This window comes from Biomphalaria glabrata, chromosome 10 (assembly GCF_947242115.1).
Source record: "Biomphalaria glabrata chromosome 10, xgBioGlab47.1, whole genome shotgun sequence".
NCBI classification, from domain to species: Eukaryota; Metazoa; Mollusca; class Gastropoda; family Planorbidae; genus Biomphalaria; species Biomphalaria glabrata.
This window is the reverse complement of record NC_074720.1, coordinates 13874773-13888607: the sequence shown is the minus strand read 5'-3', so window position 1 is coordinate 13888607 and position 13835 is coordinate 13874773. Positions and strand designations below refer to the sequence as shown.

Here is a 13835-nt window from a genome sequence, read left to right as displayed (position 1 = left end):
AAGGCACTCTCCAAAACACCCCTATAGAAAGGAAACCACTGCACAGTTTATTGGTCTAGTCATCTAAACGCTTCAACATAATAATGAGAACGAGGAAGAGGAGTGATTATTTTAGCAATTATTTTTCTTTTTCACCTAAGACAAATGTTCAAGGATTACTCTGCAATTTTCAATCTCTTCACAATCAACCTACAATGTTATAAATGGATGAAATAATAAAATGAAAAGTTTTTATTGTGTGACCTAGTGCATTGAGCAATACTACAGATTGTTCTTTTGTCAAGGGATTTTGGAAAAGAGGATTTGAGCATCTCAGGGTTTGATGATGATGATGATTACAAGAAGCTCCATATCTCAAATAGCTTAGGGCTTAATCCTGTCCAGCATATATGCATACTAATTAAGAATAAAAAAAGAAGAAAAGTGTAGAAGCCTGTTTTATAAAGACTTTAAGTAAAGAATAAAATGACTTTCCCATCCCAACCTTTTCATCCCATAAATCCTCAGTCAAAAATAATATTTTAATAATATCAACTACTAATGTTGGCCCACTACAAATAATTTAAATGACACTAATATTACCTGTGCACTACAGCAGATTATTCAAATGATAAATATAATACCTGTATCCCTATCTTCATTTTTATCAATTTCATCTTTCCTGCTTAGCAACTCTTTTTTCAAGCTGTTCAACATATTAGCTCGTTCTTCTTGCTTCATGAACGCCACAAGGTCATAAGGACGCCTCATACTGTACACTGAATCAACCTTGAAATAAAAAAAAATATATATCTATCTTTATTATCAAGTATCTCAAAGCAAAAACTGCAGAATTGTTCTTTCTTCTTGCTGATAAACAAGTAACAAAAAAATAGTGTTTTTTTTTAACCAATAAATTAAATGGTGTATAATTTCTCATTCTATTTATTTTTTGTAATGCTTCACTGTTGCAAGAAGTCTTTCTAGTGAGCTTTGCAGAATCAAGTTCTTCTATTAACAGTCCTGCTAAGAATTTCTACAAAATGTTAATGTACTCTATTAGATTTATTTATTCAACTCTTTACTTAATACAATGACACATTTTAGTCTAATGCTGGAATTCCTGCTGAAACTATGTACAAATTTAAAAAAAAAACAGAAAAATTAATTTTAAGGTGATTTTAGATATTGATTAATTTTTAAAGTTTATAATGTTGTCTTTTACTAAAAGTAATAAAACATGTTCTTGTGGTGAATTTTGTTTTATACAATGTATGATTCATAAAGCTTTCCACATTTTATGCATTTAAAAAAAAAAAAGGAATTTTAAACTATAAGTTTATCTAAAAACTATAACATCTAGAGGTGAATCAATACATAAAAAATCGTCCATCACATTTAACCTCAAAAAGATTAGTAACTTAAAGTTCTGCTCCATTACTATGGACGAATGTGCCTATATTAATAAAACTGCGTGACTGTTTAAAAGAAAGCACTTCTGTAAGTGTTGAGTTAGCATGCAGCCGTTCCTTGAAGAGAACAATAAAAGGGCAAGAATGTGCAAGAATGTGAAAGTATATACATCAAGAATATGCACTATTGTGACAAATGGAACTCCAAATATAATAGGGAAAATATGTCGGTTTGTTGTGATTTTCAATCAAAACTACCCAGAGAACAATGCTGTTTTCCTATAATGTATCACACATGAAAACATCCTTTGTAAATCTCTGCCTTCAATATAAAACCTTAAATATAAAGGTTCCTTAATTCTATGCAATATGAATATTATACTTGATAACTTCATGGCCCAAAAAAAATGATTTGAAGACTTCTGCATTATTGAAAAAGTTTTAGATATTTTCAGAATGCCTTTTAGTGTGTATTGTAAAGTAGTTAAAGCTGACTTGCAGCTTGAATTGATGGAGCTCCAATCTAATAATCATCTCAAACAATTATTTCTAAATATTGCAGAATTAGACTTCTACAAGGGTTTTTTCCAAATTTATTAATATCTCATTCATAGAATTTGTGCAATATTTAAATCTTCATATTTTTGTGAGCAGTCTAGATTGAATTAAGACATAACATTAGCTAAATTTATCTATCCTTTCTTATGTAAAATAGATTACAGATGTTATTTCAAAAAAGAAAATAATTACACCTGACCATTTTATGTGCCAATCTAGTCATGAAAGTTAATCAGTGACAATGACATAAACTCTACTAGATCATTGTTTTTTCTGGCTGAGTCAGGAAACTCATTTCATTCTCTAAAGATATGAAGGAGCACTTACACTTGTACAAATTTGTCCTAGCTTATGGAATAAAAATGTGCTTTTACCTTTGTGTCTTTCTGAGTATTTCATAAGTTGTTTTTTTTTCTTCTGTCCTGAAGTGTCTGTAAGTTATTAAGTTTAGTGATTTTACTAATGGTATTACTGTAATCAAATTGGAATATTCGTTCCTTATAAATCTCACTGCTCTATGTTATATTTTTTTCTAGTTTCTTTATGTTTTCTTGAGTTGAGGGATCCCAAACAGAGGATACATATTCTATTATTGGCTTAACTAAAGTTAAATAGCATTTTAGTTTTATGTTCTTGTTTGATTTGTAAACATATCTGGACCATTATGTCCAGAAGCTTTATTTGGTTTTATGCTAGCTAATAGTTTTTAGATCCCTTTTTCTTGTACATTTATATAGATCTCCTAAAGTTGGTTAAAATTTATTATGTCTTTTGTCTCCTGGGGCTGAGAATGCTGATGCATAATATTTATTAAGAATGTTAGCTTAAATCTGATTATCATTTTGTTAAGTTATCTTCGCCTTTTAATGGGGATACTCCTGTGGTTTCCATTTTTTTTTAGATTTAATGTATGACCATAAGTTTTTATTTTGTCTTCATATATTACTTTATTTATGTATTTGCTCAGCAGCTGTTGGCTAACTTTTTGGGTTAGGTATTTGATTTGAGGTAATTTTTATTACTTTTTTTTTTTTGCCTTAGTTTCTTTTAGTTTTTGTTTTTTCACAAAGTTTCTTTAAAATGTATTACTAAACCAGCATTTATTTATTTTGTTTGATAAAAGTAATTAGTTGGTATTTGATTTTCTATAATGTTTTTAATTTTAAGATGGCTTTAAATGAAATTCCAAAGGTCATAAACTGGTTGGTTAATGTCTATTTCTGATAAGAATGTATGTTGAAAATTTTAAAATGCATTTTGGAAGCTGGTGTAGTTGTGTTAGGTCGCATTTGTAATTATTTGTTCCAGAGTACAATTTTTATTTTGGGATCTAGTCTAGAGAGTCTAGATTGACTCTAGTGTCTCTAGATCTAGATCTAATTCAACTAGATTCTAGATCTATATATATATAAATATATAATATGTATATGAAGGTTACTGCTTATTATTGACTGTGTTAACTGCATATTTTTAATTTCATGGTCAGATAGTCCAGGGATTATTTTATAGATCTAGATAAGTCGAGATCTACTCCTAGGCCTAGTGAGCCCAGTCTCTTCTCTGGATCTAATAATTTGAATAATCTAATCTAAGACTAAGAGTACTAAGACTAAGACTAAGACGTTCAGTTATTGTCACTAGACTAGAATGTCACTAGATCTAGGACTATTCACTAACCTAAATATTACTAAATAACTAGATCTAATAATCATATATAATAATCTATTAATAATGATGTTTTGTATTCTCTGTCTATACTATACTATAGTGACTAAACTATATTTATACTTCGACTTATAGTATATATAGTAGTTTATTTATTTCGGACATTACATGAATTCAGACATTCGATGTTTTTGTGGTCATTAAATAATTATTTTAATATTTATCATAAAACAAGCGCGCTGTATAATGTGCTTGTCCATTTTCCAATTATTCTGGCCCAGTTTCCTTTCATTTAGCTGTCTTTTTATGTAAGAAAAAATTCAAATTTGTTAGTTAGGTTGTTGTTTTTTCCTACGTTACCCTGATGACTTTACCTCTTATCTTATATAATACAGACGTTACTTCAAAAAAGAAGATGATTACGTCCTACGCGTCATGCATTTAGTCATGCATATTAACCAATGACTTAAATTCTGCCAAGTCACTGGTTTTCCTGGCTAGCTCAGGCAACCCATTCCATGCTCTAATAGTACTAGGGAAGAAGGAGTATTTGTACAAATTTGTCCTAGCATATGGGACGAGGAATGTGCCTTTATCTTTGTGTCTTTCAGAGTATTTTATTAAATTTTGTTTTTGTATTTGAAGATTATGGTTCAGTGTTTTATGTATAATTGCTACTTTACTTTTGAGCCTTCTGTCCTGAAGGCTTTCTAAATTTAGTGATTTTACTAAAGGTGTTACTCTAGTCAAATGTGAATATTCGTTTGTTATGAATCTCACTGCTCTATTTTGTGTCTGTTCCAGTTTCTTAATGTTTTCTTGAGTTGAGGGGTCCCAAACGGAGGATGCATATTCTATTATTGGCCTAACCAAGGTTAAATAACATTTTAGTTTTATGTTCTTATTTGATTTATAGAAATTTCTTTTAATAAATCCTAATGCTTTGTTTGATTTTTTTGTAGTTTCATCAATATGTGGATTCCATGATAGTTTTTCATTTATTATAACACCTAGGTATTTTGCGTTTTTAGTCTGTGTTACTGGTTTGCCATGAATAAGATAAGTGGAATTAATTTGTTTTAGTTTTTTTGTTACTCTTAACAACTGACATTTTTCTGGGTGGAAAGACATGCTCCAATTTGATTCCCATTTCTGTAATTCATCTAATTCTCTTTGTAAAATATCTGTGTCTTGTGTTGTTTTTATTGTTCTATATATTATGCAATCGTCTGCAAATAATCTGACTTTTGTTCCTGAAGTAATGCAATTTGGTAAATCATTTATGTAAATTAAAAATAGTAGTGGACCCAAGACTGTTCCTTGAGGTACACCTGAGTTTACTGTTATCGGTGTTGATTTAGAGCCATTTATTATTACAGTTTGTTCTCTCCCTATCAGAAAATCTTTAATCCACTGATGCAGTGGACCATTAATGCCGAAATATTTTAATTTTTTAAGCAAACTATGGTGGTGAACTTTGTCAAAAGCCTTAGAAAAATCTAGTAAGATAGCATCTATTTCTATTATCTAAACCTTTTGAAAAATCATCAATTAGTCCTATTAGTTGTGTTTCACATGATCTATATTTCCTAAAGCCATGTTGGTATGGTGTGAGGACATTATGTTTGTCTAAGTGGTTTATAATGTTGCTACATTATACATATTATGTGTTCTAGGATTTTACATGTGATGCTGGTAAGTGATACTGGTCTGTAGTTTCCTGGGTCAGATTTTTCTCCTTTTTTAAATAGGGGGTTAGGGTTCTTAGGGTTAAGACTATATTTTTTGATTGGCTAAGTCTATACTAATGATCCCGACAATATTTATTCTGTTTTTGGAGCTAATTTATTTGATTTATAAGCCAAGTTGTTTGATTCCATACAAAAAAAAAATTAATAGGGTGTCCTAATTAAATTCCAATTTCTTACCAAAATTTATTTCGGACAGCCAGTTTTGGACATCAATAAAAATGATCTTATATTATATTTGTTCGTTTATTGTTTTTTTTTTAATAGAGAATAAATGGGCAAATGTTTGGAGTGAGCTTGGTACATTAAATGAAGTTAAATGCTTAGATCTAGACCGACTAGATAGATCTAGATTAATATAGAGAGAATAATATAGAGAGAGGATTCAGTTTGGCAAGAATGACTATCCTAACATGTACTATACTACAAAAGATCATCTGACATCTGTATTAGAAATTTATTAAATTAATAAACAAAAAACACAAACATTCAACACAAATCTAATCATGCAAACAATTCAAACATAAAATAAGTCCAAAAGTCGGCATAGAAGTCAGTATCCCAGTGACCTAATTTTGGTAGAATAAGTGTGTTCATATTTTTACTTTTTGTGTTCGTATTTATGCATAATTCCAGAACATCTTAATGATTTAATGTGTTGGGTTATGCCTGGGGATCTTAAAATTTAGTTAATGTTAGTAAAGAATTAAAATCTGAGTTTATTGAGGCCTAAATATAGAGACTGTCCGAAATAAATAATGGTGTCCGGAATCAAATAATGTGGGTCAAATTAGTCAGAATTAAATGAAAACACACTGCCTCTTTGACCTTAATATGTGTTAGGGGTACAAATATAAGTAGTCATCCTTATTCTCCTTAAAGTAAAAAAGATTTTGATACTTCATTTTCTTTTCTATGTCAAACCATTGTCAAATAATGCGCTGTCAAAGTCAAACTTTCAAATTTTGGGCCTATAGACTATATCTATAGACTATAGGTGTCCGAATAGCATAAACTACTCTAGACTCTAGATCTAGATATATAATTTTATAATATAGTATAAATATAATACATAATAGATCTAGTAAAAGTCTTGTATACTAATACCAAGTAAATTATACTTTTATTATTAACTTTTAACTTTATACTAGACAAGTACTAGACTAGACTAGGACTATGACAAGTGACTGACTAGTCTAGTGTCGTAGTGACTTAAGTGACTAGAAATGACTAGAAGATCTCCATCATGATCATCTAGATCTATATAGAGTAGTTTATGCTATTCGGACACCTATAGGCCCAAATTTGAAAGTTTGACTTTGACAGCGCACTATTTTACAATGGTTTGACATAGAAAAGAAAATCACGTATCAAAATCTTCTTTAGTTAAAGGAGAATAAGGATGACTACTTATATTTGTTCCCCAAACCTATATTTGTTATTATATTTAAGGTCAAAGAGGCTGTGTGTTTTCATTTAAATCGGACACATTTGACCCACATTATTTGATTCCGGACACCATTTAATAATTTATTTCGGACAGTCTCTATATTTAGGCATCAGTAAACTCAGATTTTAATTCGATCTATATTAACATTAACTAAATTTTAAGATCCCCAGGCATAGCCCCTCACATGAAATCATTACGATGTTTTCAAACTATGCATAAATACGAACACAAAAAATTAAAATATGAACACACTTATTCTACAAAAATTAGGTCACTGGAATAGTGATTTCTGCACCGACTTTTAGACTTATTTTATGTTTGTTTATTTTATGTGTGTTGAATGTTTGGGGTTTGCATGATTAGATGTGTGTTGAATGTTTGTGTTTTTTTTTTGTTTATTAATTTAATAAATTTCTAATACAGATGATCTTTTGTAGTATAGTAGCCCCTATAGGTTACGATAACCATTCTTGCCTAACTGAATCCTCTATATTCTCTCTATATAAATCTAGATCTATCTAGTAGGTCTCGATCTAAGCATTTAACTTCATTCGATGTACCAAGCTCACTCCAAACATTTGCCCATTTATTCTCTATTGAAAAAAACAACAACAAACGAACAAATATAATATATAAGATCATTTTTATTGATGTCCAAAACTGGCTGTCCGAAATAAATTTTGGTAAGAAAATCGTAATTTAATTCGGACACCGTATTAATTTTTTTTTGGTATGGAATTAGAAAACTTGGCTTATGAATCAAATAAATTAGCTCCAAAAACAGAATAAATATTGCCAGGCTCATTAGTATAGACTTAGCCAATCAAAAAATATAGTCTTAACTCTAGGAAGAGGTAAAGTCATCCGGGTAACGTAGGAAAAAACAACAACCTGACTAACAAATTTGAAATTCGTTTTTTTTACATAAAAAGACAGCTAAATGGAAGGAAATTGGGTCAGAATCATTGGAAAATGGACAAGCACATTATACAGCGCGCTAGTTTTATAATACATATTGAAATAATTATTTAATGACCACAAAAAACAGCGAATGTCCGAATTCATGTAATGTCCGAAATAAATAAACTACTCGCTAGATCTACGACTATAGGACTATAGATCTCTAGATCTAGATCTAAATCTAGATCTTAGTCTTAGGTTGTCTTAGACTTAGTCATAGTTATAAATTATATAAATATATATTTCAGAATCAAATCATTGTAATACCTGAGCTTGTATTTTACCATCCTCCGTTACAATCCAGTGATTAGAACCGTTACTGATTCTACATTTCTGTAGTAATAAACTAGCAAACAACAAGATCCTTATGGCCGACGCCATGATCAAAACAAACATTAATATTTATGACCTCTAGCCCCGGCAAAATGGGGCGGAAATATAAATAGCACAACAAAAAGAAATATCGTTTTTTTTGTTTGTTTGTTTGTTTTTTAAATGTTTATTCCAACATTTACTAACGCAAATGCACAAGGCACTTTATTTTAGGGGCGCCCGCATGATTTTTTGCAAAGGGGGGGGGGGTGCAAGTTGCGACTCACGAAACATCAAGTCGCGTACGTTGAGTCAACTTCCTTGTTACGACTTTACGTAGAAATAATGGTGGCCCCCCCCCCCCCCCAACCCAGGTCAATCCCTATGCGATATTAAGTGCAATGTAAATACTTTTTTCATGAAATTAAAAAACAAAACAAAAGCAAAAAAAGCATGTGAACAAACTATTTACTGTTCACGTTGTTAAGTTCATCCATGCCTCCATACGCAAACAAAAACAGCAAACGTCGACTGTGGCTGCCGAAGGTGTCATTAACTTTACTGGTGAATTGCTTCTCGTTGTGATGGACAAGCTGCACATGGTGAAGGAGTCCGAAGGACGCTTATCGTACATAGTGTTGATAGTCTTCTCCACATATCTGCCATGCTCTTGCGTCGTTTTAGGATCAAGACAAAACAGGTTGAACTGAACATTATTATTGCTCGAAAAGCGAGGTGTTAATGAAGAAACGAACCAGTCGAGATAAGAAATGTAAAGTCGTGTTCTGTAATAACTCCCAAAATCCAAACACGTGGCTTTAGATCGGTGTGTCTGTCGACTGCAAAATACCAAGTTTGTCTTCCAGCAGTCTCGCCTTACTCGGGATGGCTCCCTGAATTGTTCCCGAGCATGATTATAGGTTGGGTTTTGATAATCAATGAGACTGCTGTTGAACGTCCACTGTGTTAAGATGGACAGACTGGAACATCTGCAAAACTGTTTCAATAGCAGATGAATAACTGAAGACAATGAAAAGGCAAATTAGAAACACACGAGGAGCAGCCACTGATTAGGCTACACATGTGCAGTTTGTCCGGTTTCACTTTTAAGATCCGCCAATAACAGTGAAAGATCTTATCAAATTTCGACTGAACTTGCGAATAAATGTGTATTTCTCAGTCTATTTTGTCTCACATAAAAGAGGTAAATTTAGCACCAAAGCTCCCGCTTGGGACTGTTACGGAAGAAATAAGTAGTCTTATTGAAAAACAAACAGCATTATATAATCTCTGAAACGTCATTTGGGTCATTGATAACAAGGAAGTCTCTAAGACGCGCAACGGACAAGGGCAGCCTAAGAATATTTTCCCCGAATATTTGCAATAACACCATTCTGAATTCTAGCTATCACAGGGCAGCCATTGTAGCCTTGACACTGACGTTTGACACAGACAGTGCGTCTCTCTGAACAAATGGTATAAAACTAGTGAAATCATCAACAAACCAACTCCCAAAGATCTTCTGCCATCGTAAATTGTTTCACCTGCTGTTTTATCGAGCGCAACTCCGAAAAAAAAAAAAGAAAATACATTTACCAAGATGACTGCACTCTTTACTCGTTCAAAGAAACGTGTACATTTATCATATTTAACTCTTAAAGTGCTTAGCTGTTCACGTTTAGAGGCTAAACTACCACACGCATCTTAAGGGTTAAAGACAACTGGCATTGGTTTCTCTTCCATGAAAAACCAAACAACATTTAACATATTCTAGGCCTTGACTAAATATAATAATAATTATTACTATCTGCAAATGAAAAACAGTCGTCACGCCTAACGTGCCATAGAACATTTCACACCCTTTATTATGCAAAGAATTGCAAGCCTATAATAAAGTATACATGCTAGGCCATCAACTCCGTATTGGTCTATTCTAGTTTATTACAATGATAGCTTATCCTTACAACTGTAATTAGTGGAAGCACTACTTGTTAAGTTGCTACTTAGAATTTGTAAACAAATTTGCTACAATTTGGCTAATCAGAATCCAAAGGGGCGCAAGTATAGGCCAATGGTAGATCATCAGTTCCTGATAACCTAGCTAGGCAAGCCTACTACACCATTAACTTATCCTTACAATTGTACTTCATTGGAAACACTACATGTTCAGTTGCTAATTAGAAATTAATTGATTTGATGGCGCAAAAAAAGCTAGAATTTGGCTGCTCAGAATCACGGGGGGTGCATGTGAACCACCTTGTACCCCCCCCCCTTTCGGGTGCCCACAGGCCTACCATCTTGCAGTTATAGGCCTACATGTAGAGAAAGATTTATGTAGATATTTTAATTTGGTAATACATTATATTGTTATATTGATCAATTGGTCAATTTAGATTTTCTTTTCGCCGTCTGCGTCTGTCCTCGGCAGCAGATTCTCTTTTGGTCTCAAATGTGTATCCCGCGACCTTTGTGAGTGACCTCCAGCTGTCTCGTTCTGAGGCCGCATGCAACCTGGTGCTCTCTTCTATGTCAGCCAAGGCAAATTGGCGCCTAAACTGGTATTTGAAGCGTTTCCGCGGGGCGCCTCTGTTATGCCGGCCACCTTTTAGCTCACCAAAAAAGACTGCCTTTGGCATACGTTCGTCCCCCATACGGGATACGTGCCCTGCCCAGCGTAACTGTCGGACCATAAGAAGTTCCTTTATACTGTCCATACCGGCGTTCGCAAGGACATCGCTGTTTGTAGTGCGGTTTTGCCACCATATGTCCATGATGGAGCGCAAGCATCTTTGGTGAAAGCGCTCAAGTAGTCTTAGTGGTTTTCTGTATAGTGTCCATGTCTCAGATCCATATTAAAGGGTTCAGAGAACCACCGCCTGGTAGACATTGATTTTTTCTAGGCAGGCGGAGCGATTTATTCCACCAAACTCTCGCCTGAAGGCGTCCAAAAGCGCTACTGACCCTGGCCAAACTGTTATCAACTTCCTTTGAAAGTGAGGCGTCATTTGATACTATATATACTACCCAGATATGTGAAGAGGTCTACTATATTAAGGGTCTGTCCGTTTACGGTAATCTTTGAGGCTGAGTAGGTTTTATTGGGTGACTTCTGGAACATGACTTCTGTTTTCCCGAGGTTTATAGATAAACCGAAAGAGGCTGCAGCGTATGCTAATTCGTTGACCGCGTTCTGGAGATCATTTTCATTGTGAGCTAGCAGGGCGCAATCATTGGCACAGAGAAGCTCCGTTATGAGCATCTTCTTTGTTTTTGTATGGGATAGTAGACGTCGAAGATTGAACACATTGTCGTCCAAACGAAACCTGATGTAGATGCCTTCGCGCAATCGCTGCCTCATTTGACCCAGCATTAGGACGCCAAAGATGATAGCGAATAGAGTAGGAGCAAGTACACAGCCCTGCTTCACGCCATTTTCTATTGGGAAGTGATCAGACAGGTCACCAGTGTGTATGATCTGGCCTTTATTAAATACATTCTATATATAACCCTATGTGATGTTTTCGGAAAACGGGGAGGGCGGGGGCGCCTCACTACGCCTCTATATCAACTTCTTGCAGAGAACATAAAGGTTTACTAGAAGATGCGAGACAACGACAGCATGCGAGACAGGACAGCATGATCAAATGAAGTTGACGCTACATAGTCTGAAAAGTCGTTAATAGACCCGTATACGCAATCAAATAGTGTACATCTAGTTGAGGCAGTGGCGTCACTAGTCACTAGGGTGGGTGTCACCCGGTGAGGTCAGCTCAGGGAGCCATCAATCAACTCACCCGTTCAACCGAACTAAAGAAATAAAACCTCTAATTCCTGACATTGACAGTGTCAGAAGGCGTTGGCGTGGTCAGCGGTCTTGGCCCCCACGTACAAATATGATACCTACAGCGAATCACGAAGGTGGTAGTCGCCACCGATTCCCTCCCAGTTCATCATGTTCTAACTCTACCCCACCCCCTCTCACTGCCTCGTGTAGGGCGCATAGGTACCCATACAATCCTGACCCCAATCACAGGTCACATTATTCTCCCCCCCCCCCCAAACGTGACTGTTCACGGTGGGACCGAAATTAGATTTTAACGGATACTTGGACGCCCGACCTTCCTTACGACTGATTCTTCCAACTCCGATTCTTTTTTTTTTTCTTTCTTTTCTCCCTCCCTTTACAACGATTAGACTAACACTAAACGACACAAAGCTCAAATGAAACTTATATGCAAGCACTCATTGTATTCTGTGAATACTTTTGAAATGGGTGGGTATGTGACGATACGAAATTGGCATACAAAAGTTCATTTGAGTTTTCCCAACGAATCGTGAGAAACTTGTAGGCCTATTTTTAACTTTACCTATTATTTTCTGGTCCACCCATAACTAAATTCTTCTAGAATTTATCTCCCCTAGCCAAGATAAAGGTACTGGCTCTCACGGGACGAAACTCGGCGTAAAACATTAACTTGCGTATCTAGGGCTAAGTTTTAATAATTGAACGCTGGACGGGTGACTAACGACACAGTAGACGCTGCACCAGCGCTACACACAGCGGCTTAATAACTATTTAATTCACACCTCCCCCCCCCCCCCCCCGGTAGGATACGCACTGCCCTAGGTTTAGTGTTGCACATGCTGGACAAGACATATTCGGTAAGTCCCTACTCACACGGGACCATAAATATAGACCATAAATCTGACCTGACGCCTGACATCTCCGGTATATAGATACATGTCAGAAAATCAGCTAGCTTTCTTCCCCACCCGTTCTACCAAAGTCCTATCTATATATAAAGAGAGACCAAAGCATTCTAAATTAGGCCCTGCTAGAATTCATATTTTGTGAGGTTTCATTGTATCAATATTAGTCGAGGTATTTGTACACTATTCTTACAGAAATACGCTTAATCTTTTTGCTTTTAGTGTTCATATTAAAACTAAAAAAAAACAACAACAACATCTAATCAAACAAACAAAACATGTCTTGTCTTGTGACAAGTTTTTCACCGGTAGCAATTTCAGGCCAAAAAAGTAAAGAGAACTTATCACAACATTATACCCACATTTTTTGTCTTAGGTAAAAGATATTGACACATTTTTTTTTTCAAGTTTTACCATAAAAGTTTAGACATCTGGTTCTTAAAATTAAAATATATTAAAATATAGATCTATAAGCTTAATGTGAAGTATTATTTTAGTTAATCATTTTGTTAAAGGAAGTTAAACAGAATGGTAAATTCGAAATTTCAACCTCAAGTCAGTAAATAATATAATGAAGGTTGAACAGAGTCATTGATTGCGATTTGCAGAGATGACTACATGCCAAAAGGGAAATCTGTATTCCCAGACCTGGAAATGTGTATTTTCCTAAATATAAAGAAATATTCTCAGGAAAGACAAAAATCATTCAAGCACATAACAAATACGAAATGCAGCAATTCTAAAGTTAACACAGCATAAAGTTATATAAGACATTTTGTACATTGGCCAAAATATTTACACTTTTAGTCTTCGTCATAACAAAGTCTAGAGTATGTTACAATGATACAGTTCTTGTCACTTGGTAATGATTTTATGGTCATAATGCTTACAGTGTATTCCACATTCCATAATTGTGGCAACAGAAAATTCATTCAAAAGAATTGAAATTTTTGTTACTAATGAAATTAAATTTAAACCAGATGTAATGGTTTGCTTAGCTGGATCAGTGACATCTAATTCTATAAAAGTAGTTTTGTTTAT

At 34.3% G+C, this 13835-nt stretch overlaps 1 protein-coding gene across 3 annotated transcripts in view; it reads right to left on the bottom strand.

Moving 5' to 3' along the window:
* LOC106057965 (tetratricopeptide repeat protein 17-like) overlaps positions 1 to 8235 on the bottom strand; it is a 54160-nt gene extending 45925 nt beyond the window's left edge. For 2 of the 3 annotated variants that reach the window (XM_056044075.1, XM_056044074.1), the window contains exons 1-2: positions 8040 to 8234; positions 624 to 768 (exon numbers count right to left, since the gene is read on the bottom strand). In XM_056044075.1, coding sequence (XP_055900050.1) covers positions 624 to 768; positions 8040 to 8168 — 274 coding nt within the window. In that variant the 5' untranslated portion in view covers positions 8169 to 8234. Of the gene's footprint in view, positions 1 to 623; positions 769 to 8039 lie in introns of all 3 variants that reach the window. The other variant, XM_056044072.1, reaches the window with a different exon arrangement.
* Between the last annotated feature and the right edge of the window lie 5600 nt (positions 8236 to 13835).